Source organism: Megascapheus bottae, chromosome 8 (assembly GCF_031878675.1).
Source record: "Megascapheus bottae isolate mThoBot1 chromosome 8, mThoBot2.hap1, whole genome shotgun sequence".
Classification (NCBI taxonomy): Eukaryota; Metazoa; Chordata; class Mammalia; order Rodentia; family Geomyidae; genus Megascapheus; species Megascapheus bottae.
Genome location: NC_143516.1, coordinates 8,456,812 through 8,480,693, shown reverse-complemented (window position 1 = coordinate 8,480,693; position 23,882 = coordinate 8,456,812). Strand labels below are relative to the sequence as shown.

The 23,882-nt window shown below is 43.1% G+C and overlaps 1 protein-coding gene and 1 long non-coding RNA gene across 6 annotated transcripts in view; one reads left to right on the top strand and one right to left on the bottom strand.

Annotated features, from left to right (window-relative positions):
• Window positions 1-3,036: 3,036 nt before the first annotated feature.
• On the bottom strand, window positions 3,037-8,870 carry LOC150059510 (uncharacterized). Its single transcript, XR_016536456.1, has 3 exons — window positions 8,707-8,870; window positions 8,158-8,309; window positions 3,037-3,587 (listed from the first exon to the last, which is right to left on the bottom strand). It is a non-coding gene; the product is annotated as an uncharacterized LOC150059510 (long non-coding RNA).
• Window positions 8,871-9,595: 725 nt separating this feature from the next.
• The window catches only part of Scaf8 (SR-related CTD associated factor 8), a 107,849-nt gene continuing 93,562 nt past the window's right edge, over window positions 9,596-23,882 (top strand). For 3 of the 5 annotated variants that reach the window (XM_090337927.1, XM_090337929.1, XM_090337925.1), the window contains exons 1-2: window positions 9,596-9,716; window positions 15,092-15,154. In XM_090337927.1, the coding sequence (XP_090194053.1) occupies window positions 9,687-9,716; window positions 15,092-15,154 (93 nt within the window). In that variant the 5' untranslated portion in view covers window positions 9,596-9,686. The remainder of the gene's footprint in view (window positions 9,717-15,091; window positions 15,155-23,882) is intronic. The other 2 variants (XM_090337928.1, XM_090337930.1) reach the window with 2 other exon arrangements.

Here is a 23,882-nt window from a genome sequence, read left to right as displayed (position 1 = left end):
TTTAAACTTATTGACTGTGAGCATTTTTTTTTTTTGCCAGTCCTGGGCTTGAAAGCTCAGAGCCTGAGCACTGTCCTTGGACTTTCTCAAGGCTAGAGCTCTACCACTTGAGCCTCAGCACCACTTCCGGCTTTTTTCTATGTATGTGGTACCAAGGAATCGAACCCAGGTCTTCATTCATGCTAGGCAAGCACTTTAATCACTAGGCCAAACTCCCGGCCCCAACCGCTGTGGGCATTTTGAATGTTACTTTGGTAAGGATTCAGGTCAGGTGGCCTTCCATTAAAGAATATTGAATTGTGTTTTGTAGGCAGGTGACTTGTTTACTTAGAAGGCATCTAGTTATTGTAGATATGAGTCTACATGTTCAACAAGATTTCTCAAACATTTTTTTTGTTGTTGGTCGTGGGGCTTGAACTCTTGGCCTGGGAGCTGTCCCTGAACTCTTGAGCTCAAGGCTACTGCCTACCCCTGGAGCCACAGAGCCACTTTCAGTTTTCTAATGGTTACTTGGAGATAAGAGTCTCACAGTCTTCAGTTGACTAGGCTGGCTTTGAATTGTGATCTTCAGATCTCAGCCTCCTGAGTAGCTAGGATTACAGGTGTAAGCCACTGCACCTGGCTAAAGCATTTCTTAGCTCTGGGAATTGTTGGGCTTTCACCTCCCATGTCATTTTCTCTGACTTTTGGCATCTTGTGCTGGGTATAGTTCCTCCTTCTAATTTAACTTTACAGGGTTTAAGTTAACCATGGTCTGAAACAATGTCTAGAAATAAGCGATTTATAGTGTTTAAGTTGCATGCCAATCTGAGCAATGTGATGAGATCCCTTACCCTCTCATTTGCCCACAAATCAACCCTCTATCCCGAATATCCACAGGCACCCCATGACATCAGCCAGCAGATGTGCTAGCTACTACAATTAAGTTTAAGTATCAAGTTGTTTGTTTCTAGTAACTGCTAATTTCATCAATGTCTCCAAAGTACAAGACTAATGTTGAAAGTTTAGATATATAAAGTGGAAGCTCTTGATTTCATAAGGAAAGCAGCTGGGTAAAGTATTACATGTCTGTAATTCGGACACTCAGAAGGCAAAAGGATGGTAGCGAAGGAGAGAGCCTGGGCTACATAGCAAGACCTTGTTTCAGAAAACTAAACACACAAACCACCCCTCCCCCCCACACAACAAAAGCACATCAATAAGGACAGAAAACACTGTATGCTGTTTGATCAACTCTACAGTAGGAACAAATAGTGAGGAAATTGTAGGGGCGGAAGAATTAAGAATTTTGTGCTAGATGTCACGGTGTAAGGGGAACAAGTTACAGCCACAGTGTGTGATAAGTGTCAATTCAGGCTCCAGTGTTATACGTGGAACAGACTGAAAATGTGACAATATACTGTGCCACAAAGCACTGGACCCACAAGATTTCAGTTTTTGTCTGCAAATGTAAGAATGATAGTCCCAGGCCAGGTGGGACTCCTAGCTACTCAGAAGGCTGAGGTCTGAGGATCAAGGTTCAAAGCCCGCCGGGGCACAAAAGAACTGAGACTCATCTCCAATTAACTTCTAGAAAATGGGTCTTGGCTCAAGGGTAGGGCACTAGCCTTGAGCTGAAGAGCTCAGAGACAGTGCCCTATGACCCATACAAAAAAAATGCCAGGTTTGCCACTGAGGTTCCAGCATCCACTGGATGCTTCATGGAACAGTTGTTTTTTTCTTATGAATTTGGGCTTCCAGGAATAATTAGTGGTAATAGCAGATGTTCCTTTTCATCTTTTTTAAAAGGAGTATCTAACTAATGTCCACGTTTGTGTCACAGTGTTGTCCAAGTCCCGTATGTTGTGGTATGACTCAGGAATGACTGCCAACCAGCCTAACTATCCAATTAGGTGCCTTTATCCATTCTGCTAACTTATACTTACCTAGCACACAGGTTGTCCAATCCACTGACCACGTGACAAGGCCATGTCCCTGATTGCTGGGCTTATAGTGAGAATTGTGTAGGTCTGGGCAGCTTTAATGGTGAAGGTCTTTACCCTCTCTTACATTCACACTGTTTCTGCATAGAACTACAAGCTACTGATACAGTCCTCCATCTTAAAAGACTGAGAGTTAACCACTCATTACAATAGAGTGCAGGTAGGTATCTTTCAGCTATCAGCTGGCGAGTGTGTGAGTGTGTGTGTGTGTGTGTGTAGGGTTAGGAATTGTCCTGTGCTGTGGTGACCTTACCCAGGAACCACTGGGAGCTTTGGCGCCACCATGCACATGAGCATGGGTGCTTGCCAGCATGTTCAACTCTGTGAATATTTGTCACTGGTTTTAGTGACAGTAATTTATTAAATATATTTTATGTAAGGAAATAAAAGCAGTGCTTAAGCTTCTGTATCAAATATTTGCTATAACTGATTTTTAAAGATTTTTTTTTTTTTTTTAAGAAATTGGGGCTGGGAGTTTGGCCTAGTAGTAGAGTGCTTACCTAGCATGCTCAAAAACCTGGGTTCAATTCCTCGGTACTGCATATATAGAAAAACCAGAAGTGGTGCTGTGGCTCAAGTAGTAGAGCACTAGCCTGGAAGAAAAAGCCCAAGGACAGTGCTCAGGCCCTGAGTTCAATCCCAGGACTGGGAAAAAAAAAATAAAGACAATAAAATAGAAATTGAAGTTGTCTTTTATTAGTCTATAGTAAATGGGAAAAAATGCCCTTCCAATAATGCTGATTTTATGATCTCCAGATCCTGTAAATACTTGATACAGCAAAAGCCTGATATTGGTGGTTCCTTCCTCCCCTCCCCTCCCCCCCCCAACCCAGCACCTTGCCAAGTCCAGATCTTGAATTCACATCTGGTACTCCACTACCTGAGTCAGGATCCATGTCTCCACGGCAGGTTTCCACTGGTTATTCAGACGTAAGAAGTTGTCCAGGTTGGTTGCAAGCCACAATCCTCAGATTCCAGCTTCCTGAATAGCTAGGACTACAGGTGTCAGCCATGGGTACCCAGCTGGCAAGTTACTTTTTATGGTAGTAGATTACTAAGTTGGGGAGATAATTCTGAGTTGTCTGGGGTGGTCCCATGAGTAAATGGAAAGAGATACGAGTTGTGAGCCAGGAAAGCATGGCAGAGTGGGATTTGATGCAAGGACACCACCTGTCCTGGTAGCACAGGGAGGGCTGACAGAGTGCAGGTGGCCTCTGGAAGCTTGGAAGGAAATCGACTCATGCCTAGAGCCTCCAGCCGGGCGCAGAGCGGCCTTGCCAACATCTTGATATCAGCCCAGTGAGACGGAACTTGGACTCCTGATCTCTAGAACTGTGAGACAATAAATTGGTGGTGTTTTAAGCCACTACATCAGAAGACGTTTAGAGCAGCAGTGAGAAATGAACATATGATTATGCTTGGGAGATGGCTGCCGTGACTGCTTCTAGGTGGTGATGTATGCTTCTGTTGCAAGGACACGATGCAGTCTTGCAGTTGTGTGACAAGGTGTGGGGCAGCAAATCTGTGGAGCTGAACTGTGCTTCATCTTTGAGAAATTTTCTCTCTCCTTGCTCTTCTTGGACAGAGAATTTTTCTCATAGTTCCCTGGGATATAGAGAATGCATTTAGTCCCATTTCATTGATTCTGCATTGTGGTCTTTTTGAGGTCCAGCTTGACACAAAGAGACCTTCCTCCTTTTAGATTTCTTAACTGAGTAACTCTAGGCTTTGCCCAAGAGGCTATGGAGCCTGAGGTTCAAGTTCACATGAAATCAAGTTTACACAGAATGAAGTTCAAGTTTGCAGGGAGTAAAAACGTTCCTGAGGCAAAATCAATTTCAGGATTGTGCTTGTCTCTTAATTCTTTATGGTTTTGTTTTTAGTATTTTTGACATTTTAACTGGTTTTGATTCTTTTGGCTGTCATTTGATGTTTGTTTTCAGTAATGGGGTGATTTGAGTTGATCATATTACAGAAATATGTTAAACTTTTTTTTGTTTTTGCCAGTCCTGAAGTTTTACCTGTGGGCTTGAGCACTGCCCTTGAGCTTTCACAAGACTAGTGCTCTACCACTTGAGCCACAGCACCACTTCTGGCTTTTTCTATGTATGTGGTACCAGGGAATCAAACCCAGGGCTTCATGCATGCTTGGCAAGTACTCTACCACTATGCTATGCTCCCAACTCGTTAAACTTTTTATACTCACTCTGTCTAATCTAATTCCTCAAAGTTTTGCTCATCTGCCCCTACAATCTTTTGTTTCTTCTGGCTTTTTGCCATGCTTTGTTTAAAAATCTTATTTGCCAATGACTTTTTTTTTTTGTCATGGGACTTGAACTCTGGGCCTGGGTGCTGTCCCTGATCTCTTTAGTTCAAGGCTACCACCCTACTTCTTGAGCCACAGTGCCACTTCCAGTTTTCTGGTGGCTAATTCCAGATCTGAGTCTCATGGACTTTCTAGTGCCGAAGGTGGCTTTGAACCTCGATCCTCAGATCTCAGCTTCCTGAGTAGCTAGGATTACAGGTGTGAGCCACCCCTCTGTTCCATTGACTTTGTTAGTTTTCCCTAGTGATTGTTTTTCTCTCCGTGACTTTACCTTATCGGTTGGGGCGGTGGGCCAACCCATTACCAATTTAAAACACTCTCAGCTTGGGGTTTTTCAAATCATCCAAGTATTATGAATTGGACCACAAGCTTGTTTGAGGCCTGACCTGTGGCCACACACACTCGGAGGAACTTTTTCCCTGTTTTTACTTAATTCCAGTGTCAAGGCAGGCAGAGGTCCCAGGTACCGTTTTCCATGCCATTCTGTGCAAAATTCTCCTGCAGTTCTGTATAATCTGCTCACCTTGAGCCTTGTGCACCATGATCAAAGCATGGGAGGGCAAGGTCAGAGTTTGACCAGCAGAAACTGGTCGATATACTACCTCTCTGGGGCTCCCCAGAGTCTCAGTTCTATTTGGGATACTGAGAGTTGCTTTTCCTTCCTAGTCAGTGACATATTTAAAAACATACTTAAAGTATTATTGACAGATGAGAAGTATTTTGAGAGGTTAAGATCTGCCATTGTATTAGATCATTTCAAAATGTTGGAGATAAAGGACCATGACTGTGGATCCTAACCTAGGCACGGGGGCATCCTGACCTCTAGGTGTCTCCCTCACCCTCTGGATAAGATGTGGTTGCATTCCACTACCGGTTCACACCTTTAGGCTCATTTCTCCATCCTCCACCTTCTCTTTTCTAACACTTCCTGCTTACCAGTGCATTCTTCCCTATAACGAATTTAATGTGAGAAGGACAACAATGTGGCAAGACACATATTTTTTGGGGGGTCAGTTGTGTGGCTTGAACTCAGGGCCTGGGTACTGTCCTTTAGGTTCTTCTGCTCAAGGCTAGCACTCCACTTCTTTGAGCCAGTGCCACTTCTGGTTTTCTGGTGGTTAATTGGAGATGAGTCTCCTGGACTTTCTTAACAGGGCTGGTCTGGAACTGAGATCCGAGACAAGAATCTCTTGGACTTTGCTGCTTAGGCTGGCTTTGAACCTTGAGGCTCATATCTCAGTAGCTGGGAGTATGGACACGAGCCACCAGTGCCCAGCTCATGAGAATCTTATCTCCGAATAACCAGTGAAAAGTCTGAAGTGGAGCTGTGGCTCAAGTGTATGTTGCTGGCAGTGATAGGTGTGGCCACCAAACCCAGGCATTCTGCTTCCCTTCCTGCTGGGATAAGAGGTTTGCACGACCATACCTAGTCATTGGTTTGGTAAGATGGAGTCTCGCATAATTGTGATTCTCATCTCTACTTCCCAAGTAGCTAGGATTATAGGGCTGAACATCACACAGTCATCACCAATTTTTATATCCTTGAAATTCTTTTTTTTTTTTTGCCAGGCCTGGGCTTGAGCTCAGGGCCTGAGCACTGTCCTTGGACTTTCTCAAGGCTAGAGCTCTACCACTTGAGCCTCAGCACCACTTCCGGCTTTTTTGTATGTATGTGGTACCAAGGAATCGAACCAGGGTCTTCGTGCATACTAGGCGAGCACTTTAACCACTAGGCCAAACTCCCGGTCCTATCCTTGAAATTCTTATCTCCAATTAAATCCCTCCTCCCCCCACCAAGAAGCTAGAAGTAGAGCTGTGGTCCAGGTGGTAGAACACTAGCCTTAAGCAAAGCTCAAGGGCAGCTAAGAGTTCTAGTTCCAGGGACAATGCCCAGGTCTCCACATTAAGCTCTAGGAACAGCACCCAGCCAGGCCTGGAGATCATCTCTGGACCAGCAGCTGCACACATGCACACATTCTGACAGCCAGTAATTGTCAAGTTGATTCTTATCCACAGACACAATTCCTCCAGGTATACTGTGCTTTCCAGTACAGTACAGACTAGGCAGATAGTTAATCTTGAACCAACTAACGTGAGATAATTCAATTTTTCCAGTCACATTAGTCATAGTCATACTTCAAGTCACATGGTGCTAGTGCAACAGAGAAAAAGTATTTCCTTGATTCTAGAAAGTTCCATGGTGAGTGCTGTTCTGGACTATTTTTATTCTAAACTCTTAGCTGTGGCTGAGCTAGACACTGTTGCTTACCCTAGGAATGGTCTGGTTCTCGGGCACCAACCAACAGAAACCACGTTCATCAGCATGTCTTAAATTCTAGGATGCAAGTTCATCATTTACAGTTTGTAAGAGTTTTCACTGCCGCCTATGTCAATCGTTTTCAGAATGAAGTAGAAATCTTCTGTTTCTTATGTTATTAAATTCCTTCCTTCTATCCAGGCGTGGTGGCTCAGGCCTAGCTACTCAGGAGGCTGAGATTTGAGGATCTCCATTCAAATCCAGCCCCTGTACTAAAGAACGTGAGACTCATCTCCAATTAACCACTAAAAAAGGGGAGGTGGGGCTGTGGCTCAAGGGGTAAGGTGGTACCCTTGAGCTGAAGAGCTCAGGGACAGCACCCAGGCCCAGAGTTTAAGGCCCCTTACCCCCGCCCCCACACACAAAAATTCCTTCCTTCTTCCTTTCGGAGTTTAGAACTAGGAAGGAGAGATTTTTAGTCATGTCACCTGAGTGTTGAGAACTATAAAAGCAAGAGTACTTTCATATTCCACTACATAAATCAAAAGACCATCTTCTTAGCGTTTCTGTATTTTGGTTGCCCTCCTCAACTTAGGCTTACCTGCATCTCTTCTGATATGAAAAAAATCTAGATTGTGAATTTTTGTATACTTAAGCTAGCTCAGATTCATTTGTATTAGGAAAATCAGAATCCTAGCATATACCATGCACAAAAATATGCACACATACAACATAGACAAGTACATTCTGGAGATATGTCATCATATACAATTTGTGTATAGTTTGGCCCCTGATCCTCGTATCTTCTGTTTTTGCCAGGGCTGGCTGGACTTGACTTACAATGCGCCTTGAGTGCACTTTCCGTTCACTTTGCTTTTTCCCCCTCCTCTCCTCTTGATTAAGCTAAGCCCTCTGCTATCTTTGTGGATGTGGAAGTTTTATTAGGTCAAATCCGTAACATGTTAACCAACATGCTATCTTGTATTGCATTTTAATCTCAGGCCCAAGTTATTCAGTAACCACTGATCTCAGATTCAATTCAATAAGTAATTCTTATTGGCCAAGGCAGGGAGTTTTGACTGTGAGAACCTGGCTTGAATGGACCTGGCTATGGAACTTCAAGTTCTAGCAGGCTACTGGTTAAGGGAATGACTAAGAGACAGCTCAAAGCTTACTGGGTCAGCCATGAAAAGGAGTGATAATGCTGAGTGAAGACTCACTCCTGGGAGGTGGAAAAACCCTGCTGGCAGCTAAGCTACAGAAAGGGAGACCACCTAGAAACTGCCAGGAGCTGGGGGTGGCAAGGAGCATGGCAGTGAGGGTCTCCAGGCCCTTGGAAGAGATTCTAAGTTGTCTCCACAGCACTGGAAGAGTGGTTACAGTGATTTAAGGAGGCAGGGCTCCTATCTGAGACATCTGGGAAAGGCCTTTCTGGCTACTATCTAGAGAATCAATCACGCCGAGATCAGCAGGGCAGTTAGCAGGCACATCACCCGGGCTAGGCCAGGCAGGAAGTCCTGAGGCCGTGGGGAGGTGCTGGTGCTGAGATTGAGGATGGAGATGCCTACACCTCACCCTCTAGATGAACTCACCTTCCAGGCAGCCAGCCAGCCCCCCACAGTAAAGCTGTCAGTGAGTAGACTTAAAAGACCCTTGTTTCTTTCGTTTGACTCTGCACTGGGCTCCTTTGACTCCCATAGGCCCTCAGCTCAAAACGGCAGGCGTCCTTGGCTCCCTCTGTGGACTTGGGAAGAGTGATGAAAAATGACACTCAACAAAGAGTGGGATCCCGCAGTGCACCCGGTACCCCTTCACTTCAACAAAGTGTTCCCAAGCGGACACAACCGATACATGGACATCACCGTATCCGACACGACTCCCTCGGGTTGTCTCCAAGGCGATCTGCCAGCCGGTGACATCTTCACCCACCCAAGACCCACCGCCATGCCTCCCTTCAACCACACAGCATCAGGGGTCCAGGGCCTTCCCCGCAAATCTCCCGCTCTCTCGCCCCGGCCAGATGGGGCTTGGAAAGACAAGCTCTCTTCGGGGGGGTTCCCCCGTCCCCAGCAGTGGGCTTCCTCCCCAGCCCCCCCCCACACCCCGCCGCCCCAAAGGGCCCCGTTCTTATCTCAGCCCACCCGGGCTACGCAGGGGCCCGGGCGCCCTGGTCCCACACATCATCGGACGGGGGAACTTCTCGGCTGTCTGTCCACGAAAGTCCTGGGGGGAGGAGCGGAGCCCCAGCCGCCATCGCGGAAAACCGAAGAGACCGAGACAAAGTTGCTTCTTTCACCCGCCAGCCCCCCCCCTTCCCCCCCGCCATGCATCTTCCGCGCCTGGATCTCGGGAAATCGCTGCCTCCCCGCCTCCGCGGCGGGACGAACGGCCGCGGCGAATCCACCGCGCCGCAGCGCGCGCGCGCCCGCGTCCGTGCGTGCGCATGCCCGCCCCGACCGCCCCCGCGCGCGCGCGCGTCCCCCGGCCCCGCGTCACCGAGCCCGCGTCACCGAGCCGTGCGCGGTCCGCGCCGCTCTGGCCCGCGCCTGCTCGATGGTCTCCGCGCGGCCCCGGGGCCCGCGCGGCCTCGTCGCCAGGGGGCGCGCTGGCCGGCGCCGCCGACTCCGAGGTGCGCGGCCCGGCTGGGTCCGCCATATTGGATGCCGCAGCCGCCGCTGCCAGCGCTTCCTCTTGTGTCTTCGCGGTGCGCTGCTGGTTCCAGCGGCCCGAGCGGCGGGGAGGTTTAGCCGGAGCCTCCGGGCGTAAAAAAAGGAAGGGAGAGTAGGGTGGGGAGCGTGGGGACCCGGGCTTGAGCGTGGGACGCCGGGGCCGGAGCGGGGCGGAGAAGAGAAGGCGCCGTGCCAGCCCCTCCCCCGCCGCCGCCGCCGCCGCGGCCCGCCCGCCCCGGCAGCCGAGCCCAGCCCGCCGCTGCGCCCGCCCCGCGGCCATGCCGGGGCCCGGCCGCCCCTGAGGGAGCCGCGCTCGCCGCCCGCCCGCCCGCCGCCGCCGCCGCCGCCGCCGCCGCCGCCGCGTCCCCCGCCGGGCCCGGCCCCGCGCTCTCCACACGCTGCGGCGGCCGCCGCCTCTTCCGCCGCCGGGCCCGGGCCTCCGCGCAGACAACATGGAGGCCGTGAAGACCTTCAACAGCGAGGTTGGTACCGCTCTCGGGCTCTCTCCGCCGGCCCGGCCGCGCTCGGGTCCCCAGCCCCGCGCGGAAGGTGGGCGCGGGCGGGCCTTCCCGGGCGGGGCGGCCGGGGGGGCCCCGCCGCGGTGGGGGAGGGGAGCGGGCAGCGCCGCCCCGCGGAGGGCGGTTCCGGGGCTGAGAGGTTCCGGGGCGGGCGGCGGCCTGCGGGCGGCGGCGGCGGCGGCGCGGGTCCCGGGCCTCCCGCCCCATCCCCCCGGCCTCTGCAGACCTTCCCGCGTCCCCGGACGGTGGCCTGCGGCCCCGGCCCGCACGGCTCTCCCCGGGAGTGGCTGACGGGGGAACTTGACCCCCCCACGCCTCCCGTGCTATTATCACAGATGATGGGGAGGATCCGTTCCCAGGGGCTCTGCGCTTCTCCGGTCAGATCTGAACGCCAGGGCTCTTTTTTGTTTGTTTGTTTTTTCTTTTAAATCTCTTGTAAAAATGCAGGTGTCTGTTTTTTTTTTTACTGTGTTAATTGAATTTACTACCAATTGGAAGACAGATTTCCAATGTATAACACAACTATTATACATATGCATGACATGTATACATGTACATGCACGCACAACGTGTGTATGTACATTGTACATGCGCGTGTATAGAACCCGAATTTATATATAAAGATGTAAGTACTTATTTAGCAAATGTTTGTTTTGGGTCAAATATTAAACATCTGTACTAGCAACATTACTTCTTACCTGTAATCCTTGGGGGGGGGGAATACTTAAATGTGATAGTAACTGAGTTACCATAGTTTTTATGAACTTTTGATTTGGACGTGCTCACCATCTATCCATTGATGACTGTTAATGTGTGAAGTACTGACTTAGTAAAGTATCAGACTTAAGATTGTGATTGCCCAAGCAGATCAGAGTTTTTAAATGCCCTTTACACCACGTGTAGTGTCACATTACATAACCTTTTTTTTTTTTTGGTAAAGGACTTTCTTTTAAAGTATTTAAGAAATAACTTTTTCATAAATACCTAGAAGATTTTGGATTTTTTTTTTTAACGAATTCATACCTGACAACTTGGGATGGGGAATATACCTCCATTTGTAAAATCTGGTTTCCTACCTAATGTATTGTAGTACTTAGGCTATAGAATAGAAAGAATTTGGTGATGCAGTGATACAATATGTCCAATTCTTATTACTGGTTTTGAAAGAACCGAACCACCTAGCATTTGCTACATATAATGTTACATTCCTAAACACTAAGGTTTTTAAATTATAAAAGAAATGTTTTTTATTTCCATAGCAATTACTAGCCTTAACTGTTTTCTGTTTTAAGGTCTTTGTATAGGAGGTCTTCAAAATATCCCCTCATTGCCATGCTGGATGTTTCCAGCAGGACTCTCCCCTGGAGATGTAAATTACTGCTAGTGCCCTCTGTTCACAGAAGAACAGAGTGAAGAAGAAAGGTTACCTTCTAGTTAGTATTGTAAAATTCTGAATAAAGATAAGGGGCCTGTCATTTATATGCCAGCTAGGTGAGCCACCACACATGCAATTTTTATAGGAACATGCGATTTCCGGTAGTTACTTTTTAATGTGTGTAGTTCCTTCCTATGAACTTAGAAGATTTTTAAAGTTTGTTTAGCTTTGTCATTTACTGACAGGTTGTGTGTTTATCATGTTTTTTTTTTTTCTGTCTTTTCTTTTTTGGTACTGGGGATTGAACGCAGGATGTTGCACTTGCTAGGAAAGCACTTCGCCACTGAGCTATATCCTAGCCTATCATGTTTTAAATTAGAGGCTACTTAAAGAATAGCAGGATACCATGAAAGATGGAAGGGAAGTTCATCTGGACGATTCAGAAAAACAGGCCTTGTCTTGTTTAAACAGCCTTGTTAACTTAAGTATTAGAGCCTTTTGTATGTTACGATGTAATATTAATGTTATTCCAAGTAAGCATGTACTGAGAAGTTCAGTAAGTACTGCATTCCATTAAGTTGTGTTGCAAAGTAGAAAAATATTAAAGTGAATCTGAGTTACAGAATTAGGAAAAATGTGTTTACTGTGAATTTGGCATTTAGAGCCTTTTTTCTTAGATTAAGTTCATCAGAATGTTACCTGCAAAGTTTCAAAGTATGTTTGAAGCACTACGTTATTATGAAATTCTATTTGCTTCAAGGCATCAGTTTAGCTCCGAATTATTACAAGTGTTTGTCAACAAAATATTTTGTGCCTTAAAGTGATTCAAATATGAAATGCTCTATGGCTTGCTAATCCTCAGTTTTCCAAGCACGAACTTTAGCACTCAGTTTTTAATTTAGCAGAGAACATTAGCTTGAAAATAATGGCATGCCTGAGTTTTCCAAGATAAGAATAGGTAAAAGGTGAATGAATGACTTTTCAGTGTGAAACCTCTGGCCTCCCCTGTGGGTGTGAGTTCTCACTGCTGTGTGCCTATATTCTCACAACTTCTGAAAGGGTTTTCTCGTCTCTTAACCAGGTTGAAATGACTGAATCTGAAGATTGATTGTGTAAGAATTTTGGTAAATTTTCTTAGCCATGAGTTGAGTGAGATTTAGGTTCTAGAAAAGTGTCCATTTTGGCCAGGAGTGTGGCCTAGAGGTAGAGTGCTCACCTAACATGCATGAAGCCCTAGGTTTGATTCCTCGGTACCACATATACAGAAAAAGCCAGAAGTGACACTGTGGCTCAAGTGGCAGAGCACTGTCCTTGAGCAAAAAGTGTCAAAGGACAGTGTCCAGGCCCTAAGTTCAAGCCCCAGGACTGGAAACCACATTTTTATTTCAGTCCTATCACAACTGAGGTGGAATTTTTAGACATCAGGCGCCAAAGCATGGGATTCCACATGTCAGGTCCTTCCATTTGCCCCTGAACACAAGATAAAGAGACGTGGCTATGGACAGAGAAAGAAGGTTTATTACATGGATATGCCGTGGAAAGACAGCACTTCATTTGTAGCCAACTTAGCCCTAGGTCTAAATGGACAAAGAATGGAGGATCAAGGAGGTAGAGGAAGGCATAAACAGTTCCAGTGTGTAGCAGTAGTCTAGGGTGGCTGGCAGTCAGGATCTCTGAATGGTGTAGGTGGAACCTTGTTACAGTGAGTCATGGTTACCAGCGTGGAGAGTGGCCTGGTGTCCTGTTTGCTCCTTCCAGGGTGGCTATGGTGGAACTGCTAGAGGGAATAGTTCAAGGCGAAGGACACAGAGTTAAGGCTGGGATGACAGTCTTTTATCCTGCTTTCAATTAATGTATGGGCCAGTAAGGAGTCCATGTTTCTCAGCAAAAGCTGCTGTTAAGCCCTTGTGTGATGACTATTGTCAATTTTGAAATGATGATAGGAGCTTGTCGAGATTGGACAATAAGAGTTGATGCTTGACTGGAGTAATGATACAGGTTAATTTTGGGATTTATCTTGGTTTATACAATGATTCTACTACCTTTTATCATCTTGTTTTTTTTTTTTTTTTTTTTTTTTTTTTGCCAGTCCTGGGCTTGAGCTCAGGGCCTGAGCACTCTCCTTGGACTTTCTCAAGGCTAGAGCTCTACCGCTTGAGCCTCAGCACCATTTCTGGCTTTTTTTCTATGTATGTGGTATGGAGGAATTGAACCCGGGTCTTCGTGCATGCTAGGCAAGCACTTTAACCACTAGTCCAAACTCCCGGACCCCTTTTATCATCTTTAGATTACTTAAACCCATGGTGGCTTTTGTCCTTAGAATCCTGTAATTAGCCAGATAAGTAGCTCTTTAAGCTGTTTGAGAATATAAAATTTTAGACGCAACATTCTATACATTCAATCTATGTCCATTTTACTTCATTTTTGTGTGTGTGTGTGTGTGCGTGTGTGCGTGTATGTGTGTGTATGTGAGACACACACGCACACACACACACACACACAGATGCGGGGTTTGTGCTCTGGGCCTGAGCCCTGTCCCTCAGCTCTTCAGCTCAAGGCCCACAGCTCCATTTCCCCATTTCTAGTGGTTAACTGGAGATAAGAGTCTTAGGGACTTTAGTGCCTGGGCTGGCTTTGAATCTGGATCCTCAGATCTCAGCCTCCTGAGTTGCTTGGATTACAGGCATGAGCCACTGTGCCCAGCTCTCTTTCAGTTTTACCTAGAGTATATAGAGTGTATTCTGCCTAAGACTATTAAGACTTTTTATAATCTTCCCAGCAATATCTAGTAGTATACATGAGGTGATAGAGAAGAAGGGAAAAGGTAGAAAGAACAAAACATTTCTTTTTAGTTTATTTTCCCTTTGTGGTTTAGAAAAGAACGTTTATCTGAAGCATCCATAAAACATTGCTCTTCTCTTTAATTTTTGTCTATCAGGATTGATGTTTCTTTTTTTCTTTGCTGGTTGCGTTTTCTAGTGATTGAATTGTAATTATTAATTTTTCTTCCCACTTGTTGGAAATCCCTTACAAGAAGGCTGTGTTTATGGATACCATACAAATACAGATTAATTAGGTAGATCAGAAATTTTAGAGGGCTGGGAGTTTGGCCTAGTGGTAGAGTGCTTACATAGCATGTGTGAAGACCCAGGTTTGATTCCTTGGTACCATATACATAGAAAAGCTGGAAGTGGCACTGTGACTCAAGTGGTAGAATGCTAGCCTTGAGGAAAGCCCAAGGACAGTGTTCAGGCCCTGAGTTCAAGCCCTATGACTGGCCAAAAAAAGAAAGAAATTTTAGATCAGAATTCTGATCTGTTAATACTTTCCACTTAACTATGGTATGAAGAGGAGGATGGGGATGTCTCTATTGATGATATTGGTTAGGTTAAATCTATTCTGTTGTATCGTAATTTATTTTCAAATCTGTTTTTACTTTGTTTTAAAACAATGGCATAGGAATAAATTTTTATCTTACTCAGATTAAAAATTTTGGAATAGAAAGATAATTGAGATTGATAATACTTTGGAAATTGCATAATTTGAGTGCTTTAAAATATTAATCCTTCATGATTACATGTAAAAAATATTGACAAGATTAAAATCTATATTACATGTATCATCAAACCATTTTATTTTTAGACTAGGATTGAGTTTGTTCCAATGGTTTTGATTAACATTTAGGTTTCTTCTACTTCCTTAATCATTTGCTGCTTTTTAAGAAGGGCATAGGTAGCTTATAGAACTGGCAATGGTGTTATATATTTACAATATTATATTTATGCAATTTCACATACCTCTTTCTAGAGCCAGTTTTGCTGTTACTGGATAGCTTGTATGTAACTCAGTGGTGTGAGAGAATGTAATCATTGACCTTGAACACTGGCTGAGCTCCTAAATTCTTAAGCGAGCTAATTTGTCTGGTTTTGTTTTCTCAACATCTTTCTTTGCTCCTCTCTCTCAGGATTGTGCCTCTACTCCTGCTTGTACAGACTGCTTTTCCAGCAGCATGGACACAAGAAGCATAGTAAGATGATGATAATCCACCTAAGGCAGGCCCTTTGGAAAATACTAGGTTTAAATTGGTAGTGAAATGTATTATTGATTATATGGATATATATTGAGAAGTAAATGGAATTTGTTACTTACAGTACATTAAATATTAAAGATATGTAGAGAATCAAATTGGAATTTTGAAATTTCTTTCAAAAATTGAGTGGGGGCGGAGTTGCTGTCATTAACAGTGACCATAATTTATATAAACTCAAAAGATAATTCACATAATTTTAAGGTATTTTTAGTAAGACATTACAGTATAATCTTAACTGCAGATGGCTTAATTTGATGGTTGGATATGATTTTTTTTTTTTTGCCACTCCTGGGCTTGAGCTCAGGGCCTGAGCACTGTCCTTGGACTTTCTCAAGGCTAGAGCTCTACCACTTGAGCCTCAGCACCACTTCCGGCTTTTTTCTATGTATGTGGTGCCAAGGAATCGAACCCGGGTCTTCATGCATACTAGGCAAGCACTTTAACCACTAGGCCAAACTCCCGGCCCCTGGATATGATTTTTTTTTTTGAGGAAGTCTTCAAACTGTAAATGGAAAAATTATTTAAAAATACACTATAGGGGTAAAGATTACATGAAAGTTTAGGTTTTCTAATTATACAAAGCAAAGTGTGGTAGAGATATTTCATTTATGAGATGTGAATTCTAATGAGAAGTATTTACAGCATGTGTTTTCTTATTTGACTTTTATCTCATGTTTCATGGTAAACATTTGTTCCTTCTGATTTTGATTTTATGTATTTACTTCATCTATATAATTCTCTTTCATGAGAATGTCTGATAAAGCCATTATTTTACATGCAGGGGAGAGTATATGACTGTTCTGATACTTGCTATAGGTCAAGAAATATGTCTTTGACATTAACTTCTTTTAAGATGAGGATTTGATCATTCATGTTCTCTCTGTCTGTCTCTCTGTCTCTCTCTCTCTCTGTCTCTCTCTCTCTCTGTCTCTCTCTCTCTCTCTCTCTCTCTCTCTCTCTCTCTCTCTCTCTCTCTCTCTCTTTCTCTCTCTTTCTCTCTCTTGAGCTCAGGGCCTGAGCACTGTCCTTGGACTGTCTCAAGGCTAGAGCTCTACCACTTGAGCCTCAGCACCACTTCTGGCTTTTTTCTATGTATGTGGTACTGGTACTGAGGAATCAAACCTTGGTCTTCGTGCATGCTAGGCAAGCACTCTACCACTAGGCCAAACTCCCAGCCCTCATGTTCTCTTAACAGTACTTAAGACTACTAAATGTGTACCATGTTTTAAAAATAATTTATTAATTTAATGCAATTTGTTTAGGATGACTTGAAAGGATTTTTTTTTTTTTTGCCAGTCCTGGGGCTTGAACTTAGGGCCTTGAGTTTTCTCAAGGCTAGTGCTCTTTCTCTTTAGCCATGTTACCACTTCCAGCTTATTTCTGTGTGTATGATACCAAGGAATCAAACCCGGAGGGTTGTGCATTCTAGGAAGGCTATCTACTGCTACACCACACTCCCAGCCTGGATTTTGTACTTTCATTCATTTGTTCATTTAATTCTTAGAAAATGGTTATTAAATGCCAGGCCATTTTCTATCTTCAACACAGTGGTAAAGCCTTACCCTTTCAGAGCTTCTTGTGACTCTTCTTTTTGTCTCTTCAGCATTGTTCCTAGAGCCTATGTTGCAGAGCTCTGATTGGGCAGCATTCTGACTCCAGACTGGCTTCTTGCAAAGGGTTGGTTGTACTTCTGTCCAGGCTCAGTTTTGTTCTGCCTGACCCATTTTTGGTATCTTCCTCAGAGCTCCTGATTGCTCTCTTCGGCTTCTGCTCAGAATTGGCTGAGCAGATAGATGATTTTGATTTTTTCCGGCAGTGGGACTAATAATATTACTTTTTATGTTATCTAAATTTTCTGTCATGCATGTCATAAAGTCAGTAATATTTGATGTTTCAGGATGACAGCTATTTCTTTCTGCCAGTCCTGGGGACTGAAGCAGGGCCTGAGCACTGTCCTTAGGCTTTCCCCAAGGTTAGTGCTTTACCATGTAAGCCACAGCACCACTTTCTGCTTTTCTATGTATGGAGTTCTGAGCAATCGAACCCTGAGTGCTAGGCAAGCACTTTACCACTAGACTAACCTCCCGGCCCTGACAACTATTTCTTATAAAATACAGCTGTAAGGACTTTTTTTTTTGTCAGTGAGGTAAAATTAGTTTCCACATACTTTAGGAATTTAGATTGAATTAATAAATTTTTATTTGAAAAACAAACTCTTGGGCTGATTCTTCAGAGCTCAATTCACTTTTTTTTTTTTTTTTTTTTTTTTAGTCGATCATGGTGTACTGTCCTTGAGCTCTTCAGCCTAAGGATACCACCCTATCCCTGGACCTGGGCACTGTCCCTGAGCTCTTCAGCTCAAGGCTACCTACCCCTGGAGCCACAGAACCACTTCCCATTTCCAATTTTCTAGTAGTTAATTGGAGATAAGAGTCTCTCCAACTTTTTAGTTCCCGGCCAGGCTTTGAACCTCAATCCTCAGATCTCAGCCTCCAGAGTAGCTAGGATTACAGACGTGATTACCACGCCCCGCTCAACTACATTTGTGTGTGTGTGTGTGTGCCAGCCAGTCCTGGGAGCTTGAGCTCAGGGCCTGAGCACTGTTCTTGGGTTTTCTCAAGGGTAGAACCCTACCACTTGAGCAACAGCACCACTTCTGGCTTTTTTTCCCCTTAGGTATGTGATACCGAGGAATTGAACCCAGGTCTTTGTACATGCTAGGCAAGCACTTTAACCACTAGGCCAAACTCCTGGCCTAATGACTTTCTTTAATAATGTTTTCAATACTGTAAGATTCTATGGAAAAAATGGATGTTTTGAATTTATCAAAATATTTGAAGTTGATAGGTTGAAAAGAAGTCTCTTAAATAAAATTATTTTATTTTTGTTGGTGCTAGGGCTTGGACCCAGGGTCATGGCGTGGTAAGCATGTCTTCTGCCACCGTTAGTTGTGGAATATAGTTTCTTTCTTAATCTTTGCTCTCTCCTCGAGTCTACAGATCTTTAATAAGTAAATCTTCTGTTAATCTTTTTGTTAATCTTTTTTTCCTTCATTAAATTCATAGGAACCTTTAGTAAGTTTCTCCAAACCAAAATATCTGATATATCCAATGTCTAGTTTACGTGACAGCTGATGAGTATCATGGAGAAATGTCTAGATTATATCTTTTTGAAATTCTGTTCTCCACATTTGTTGAATTGGGTAACTTTAAAATGCATCCTCCCAGGCAGGGTGTGCCCCTGGATGTGGGCCGTGGAAAGGTCTAACACCTCATCCTGCTCTTGAATACCCATCCCACAGATGATCAGGCTTCTTTCATAGATAGGCACAGTGTTTGCACATAGCCTGCACATATACTCCCATATACTTTATTATTGTTGTTATTTGTCAGTCATGGGACCTGAACTCAGGGCCTGGGCGCTGTTCTTGAGCTCTTTTGCTCAAGGCTAGTGCTCTGTTTCTGGTTTTCTAGTGGTTAATTGGAGCTAAGAGTCTCTTATGGACTTTCCTGCCCCAGGCTGGATTTGAACCACGGTCCTTAGATCTGTGTCTTTAGTAAGTAGGATTACAGGTGTGAGCTACCAGCACCCTGCCTACATGTACTTACAGTTACCTCGGTTTGTAATACCTAATGCATGTCAATGATGTAAGTCAATGATGCAGGTCAGTGATGTTGTGTGTTTGTACATTTATGACAGACAGGCATAACATGAACTGAACATAACATGGTCAGTGCAGATACACAATTTTGCCTGAATATTTTAGATTTGTGATTGATTAGGTTCACAGACGAAGAACCCATAGATTTTGAGGATCGAGCATCTGTGTTTCATGCTCTTCTTTTCCCCTGCCCACCAACTCATCATTTTTCAGCAAACCTTGTAGGAAAACTTGTGTGAAAGTATGGATTAGATTGACTTTAACAAACAATACAGTTGAGGCCCAGAATTGTGACTTGTGGAGATAAGGACAACAAAGCCCTCTTTGTCAAACCCTTCATAATTCTTTTTACTGGCATCATATCCAAATTAATTTTTTCTTGTTATTTGAAACTTCATAATTTCATATATATAGAAAAGTTGCAAGGAAAATAATTTATATATTTACCCAGATTCTTGTTTCATATTAATCTTACTCTGATTCTACACACCCATGTACATATACATTTTTTCCAATATTTTGAGAGTGAATTCCAATGCTTGGTGCCCTTAAATAGCTGTTTGTTTGTTTGTAAGTCATGGGGCTTGAACTTGTCCTGGCCGGGGCGTTGTCCCTGAGCTCTTCTGTTCAAGGCTACCACCCTACTCTTGAGCCAAGCCCCACTTCTCATTTTCTAGAGGTTAATTGGAGATAAGAGTCTCTGGTCCTTTTGTGCCCAGGCTAACTTTGAACTTTGATCCTCAGATGTCAGCCTCCTAAGCAGCTAGGGTTACATGTGTGAGCCATCGCACCGGCTTACTTTTGTCTTTTATGAGCTTTGAGATGGTATTTGATAGGATAAGGACAATTTTTTGAATTCCCTTCATATGTATTTGTCTCCTGTTCCTGCAGTATTATTAGATCCAGGTTGTACATTTTGGTCAGCAATACCCCATAAATGATTCTAACCCCTCACTATACTTGGTGCACTATACTGGGTACACTATACTTGGTTGCCTATTAATAGGGATTTTGTTTTTCTTTTATCTTTTGGTGTCTGTGCTGGGGCTTAAACTCAGAACCCTGGGAAGTGTCTCTTAGCTTTTTATCTCAAGGCTAGTGTTCTCCACTTGATCCACAGCTCCACTTCTGGATTGGTGGTTAATTTGAGATAAGAGTTTCCTGGACTTTCCTACCTGGCTGACTTCAAACCACAATCCTCAGATCTCAGCCTTCTGCCCCTCCAGGGTAACAGGATTGCAGGTGTGAGCCTGGTTCTCTGCCCTTTACATCTGTTTTAAAAGCCGTGAGTTCATGATGATAGCTCCAGTGTCAGACTAGCAGAGGAGGGTTCATTTGTAGTTCCTTTCTAAATCTGTAGTTTCTTTTCCTGACAGTATGTTTAGTAAAATATGCAGATCATAGTCCCAAGATCACAAAAAGCTTATGTCTGTGAAACATCTTACTAACTAGTTTAATATTTTATGATACTTTGTTTAGCATGAGGGTATATAGTTAAAATACTGCATGAGAACATTACTTGGTTAGTTTTTCCTCTTTAATACGGCTTTGCTATTCATATGGAATATAATTGAGACTGGTTTGTTTTTCACTAGCATCTGTGGTCTACAAAACTTGGTTTTCATTTTGACTTCAAATGTCAGACATGGTTACCAGTCATGAAAATGGGCAATTCAGGAGCCAAAGAAGTTAAAGAAAAATACTGTATAGTGGATGGTGGTGATAGTTACAGCATTTGGAGGATTCTTTTTCCACTAAGAGAAAAGAAATTTCCTCACTGGAACGAGGGTTGAAAATCACCCACTTCAAATGCCTTAAGACTATTTGATTCCTCAGTATCACATACATACAAAAAAGGAAGTGGTGCTGTGACTCAAGTGGTAGAGCGCTAGCTTTGACAAAGTTTGGGGGATACACTTGTTTTAAATTTTACTCACATAACTAACTTTTGTATATGACTAAAGCTTTGGCAAATATAACAAATAGCATTTGCATTTTGTTCAGTGAAGATTATTAGAAATTGTCAATATTAAACCTAAACATATCCTTTAATGTTTTATTCAGTAAATAAAGTATTGTGCTAAGTATTGTCCAGTCTTTCCATGACAAAAAAAGATTTCTTTTTCTGTCACATAGTTTACCTAGCTATATTATATCCATTTATTGTGAACATGAAATAGTGAATTTATGGTTATTGTTAGAAATAAAGTTCACATTTATTTCAGAGATTCTAGCTAACACTGTCTGTGGATTTGTTATGAAAAAGTTTACAAGTGAGTGATTCTTTTTCCTGCCTCATTTTAGCCATTTCAGTATTACTACTTCTTTTTTTTGTTTTTGTTTTTGTTTTTGCTTTGGACAGTCCTGGGGATGAACTTAAGGCCTGGGCACTGTCCTTGAGCTTTCTCAAGGCTGGTACTCTATCTCTTGAACCACAGCCCATTCTGGCCTTTTCTGTGTATGTGGTACCAAGGAATCCCAATCCAGGGCTTTATGCATGCTAGGCAAGCACTTTACCACTAGGCCATGCTCCCGGCTCTCAGTATTACTATTTCTAAAACAGAAAAGGCAATATTTACAAGTTGTGTTTTAATCATGGGAAATTTAAGCTGAAGAAATTCATTTCATGTGTGCACGTATATATTTGTACATTTTGTTTTCTTTCATGTAACATATTTTCTACTTGCTTTGGTTGTAGAATTTGCTAGCTCAAGACCCTCATAGTCTTCAGGCTATGGGTATAGCTAAAAATTATGGTTCCGTAATTGGATTTCTTGTTTACATGTCAAACTTGATTTCCAAAATCTGCCAATTTTACACTTGAAAAATTTTTTTTTGTCATACAGAAATTAAATTTACTATGAGGCATCACAACTCAGAAATCACAGCTTACCAAGGCCAAATTAGAATAACTTTATGACCTTTATATCTCAATTCTCTGCTTTTGGTTTTTTTCAGTATGGGTTTATTCAAATGGAATATTGAAGTTTTTATTAGTTGGTGATTCTCCATGATTATCACTGTGAGCAAACACTGGCATAAACATACTGTACTGTTCTTGTTCATAGATTAGGGACCTATAGGAAAGTATTCATTGACCAGCAACTCAGACTCTTCAGAAAACCAAGAAACCAGGTTGTCTTATCAGTCTCTAGACTAGTCCCTTTGTTTTTCACCTTTTAATTATGGTGGCTATTTTGTAGTTTCATTTAGACTTTTTTTTAGAAGGCTCCAATGTTTTAAAGCTACAGGATCAATGTGGTTGCGGTCAAAAAAAGATGTGATAGATAGACTGCAAAGGAAGAGAGGATGGTGGTTTTATCAAAAATGGTGTTAGACAAGTTAAAAAAATGTCACTCCTTGCCCTGTTTTCTAGTTACTCTTTTAAAAACAGAGATAGTGACGTCTCTGATTGTCTCGGAATTGATGTGAATATTTGAAAGTCTAATAGCTTTATGAAGTATTAAAAGCTAAAGAATGCTACTTTTAGTGGGTGCTGTTAGCTCACATCTTTGATTCTAGTACTCAGGAAGCTGAGATCTGAGCATCATGGTTTGAAGCCAGCCCTATCAGGAAAGTTGATGAGACTCTTTATTTGCAGTTAACTACCAAAAAAAAAAAGGCTGGAAGTAAAGCTTTGGTTCAAGTAATACAGCATTAGCCTTGACAAGGACAGCACCTTGGTCACAGAGTTCAAGCCCTAGGACCAGCACCAAAAAGAGCAAGCAAGAGGTATTCATTAGTTTTCTCTAAAGTAAAGGTTTCTTTTTTTTGGTGGTGGTGGGGAGAGGGTTGGGGTTCATGATGCTTGAACTTTGGCCTGGGCACTCTCCCCTGAGCTCTTCAGCTCAAGGCTGCCGCTCTACCCTTGAGCCACCGACCTACTTTCTGTTTTCCACTGTTTAATTGGGGATGAGTCTCTCAGCTTTGTAGCTTTCTATTGCCCAGCTTTGTAGCTTTCTATTGCCTGGACTGGCTTTGAACTGCCCTACCCTTGCCAAGTCCCTCTTCCCATTTTCTAGAGGTTAATTGGAGATAAGTGTTTCCCTTTTGTTCCTGGGCTGGCTTTGAACCAACATTCTCAAGATCTCAGCCTCCTGAGTAGCTAGGATTATAGATTTGAGCCACTGTGCCCAGCTACTTCCTGCTTTTTCTGTTTATGTAGTACTGAGGAATCAAACCCAAGGCTTCATACATGCTAGGCAAGCACTCTACCACTGAGCCACACTGCCAGCCCCTGAACAGAAGTTTTAACAATATACCACAATATAACTTTAGACCCACATTAATTTTTATCATTATTAACAAAAATTTTTATTTTACTAGGTTGAACAAGGCTTTTAAGAAAATTCGATGTATCCCTTGAACAACTAATCAGTTTTAAAAATTAACAAAGAGGGCCGGGAGTTTGGCCTAGTGGTAGAGTGCTTGCCTAGCATGCACGAAGACCCGGGTTCAATTCCTTGGTACCACATACTTAGAAAAAGCTGAAAGTGGTGCTGAGGCTCAAGTGGTAGAGTGCTAGCCTTGAGAAAGTCTAAGGATAGTGCTCAGGCCCTGAGCCCAAGCCCAGGACTGGCAAAAAAAAAAAAAAAAAAGATTAAAAAAAAAATTAACAAAGAACACCACTTTCATTAGCATATATTAGCATTTATACAGATACATTTATAATAATACTTTATATATAATAGACACATACATACAAAAATCTAAAAAGTGTTCTACCAGCCTTTTAATGGTTGTCATTTTCTGAAAGAACGGTAGATAGATTTGAATGTGGTAAATGGACTTTTAATAGCTTAAATTTTTCATGAGCATCTACTGCCATATTATTTATGTAATACTTTTCTTCAAACCAAAAAGAACATACGTCTTACTTAGTTTTTGGGAAAATGGCAGAGTTAGCCTGATTACCATTCTTTAACTTTTTTTTTCCCCAACAATTACCGTCTTTGTTAAGGGGTTGAAGCCCTTAAGCCTTACTGAATATTGTGTAAAAATTAT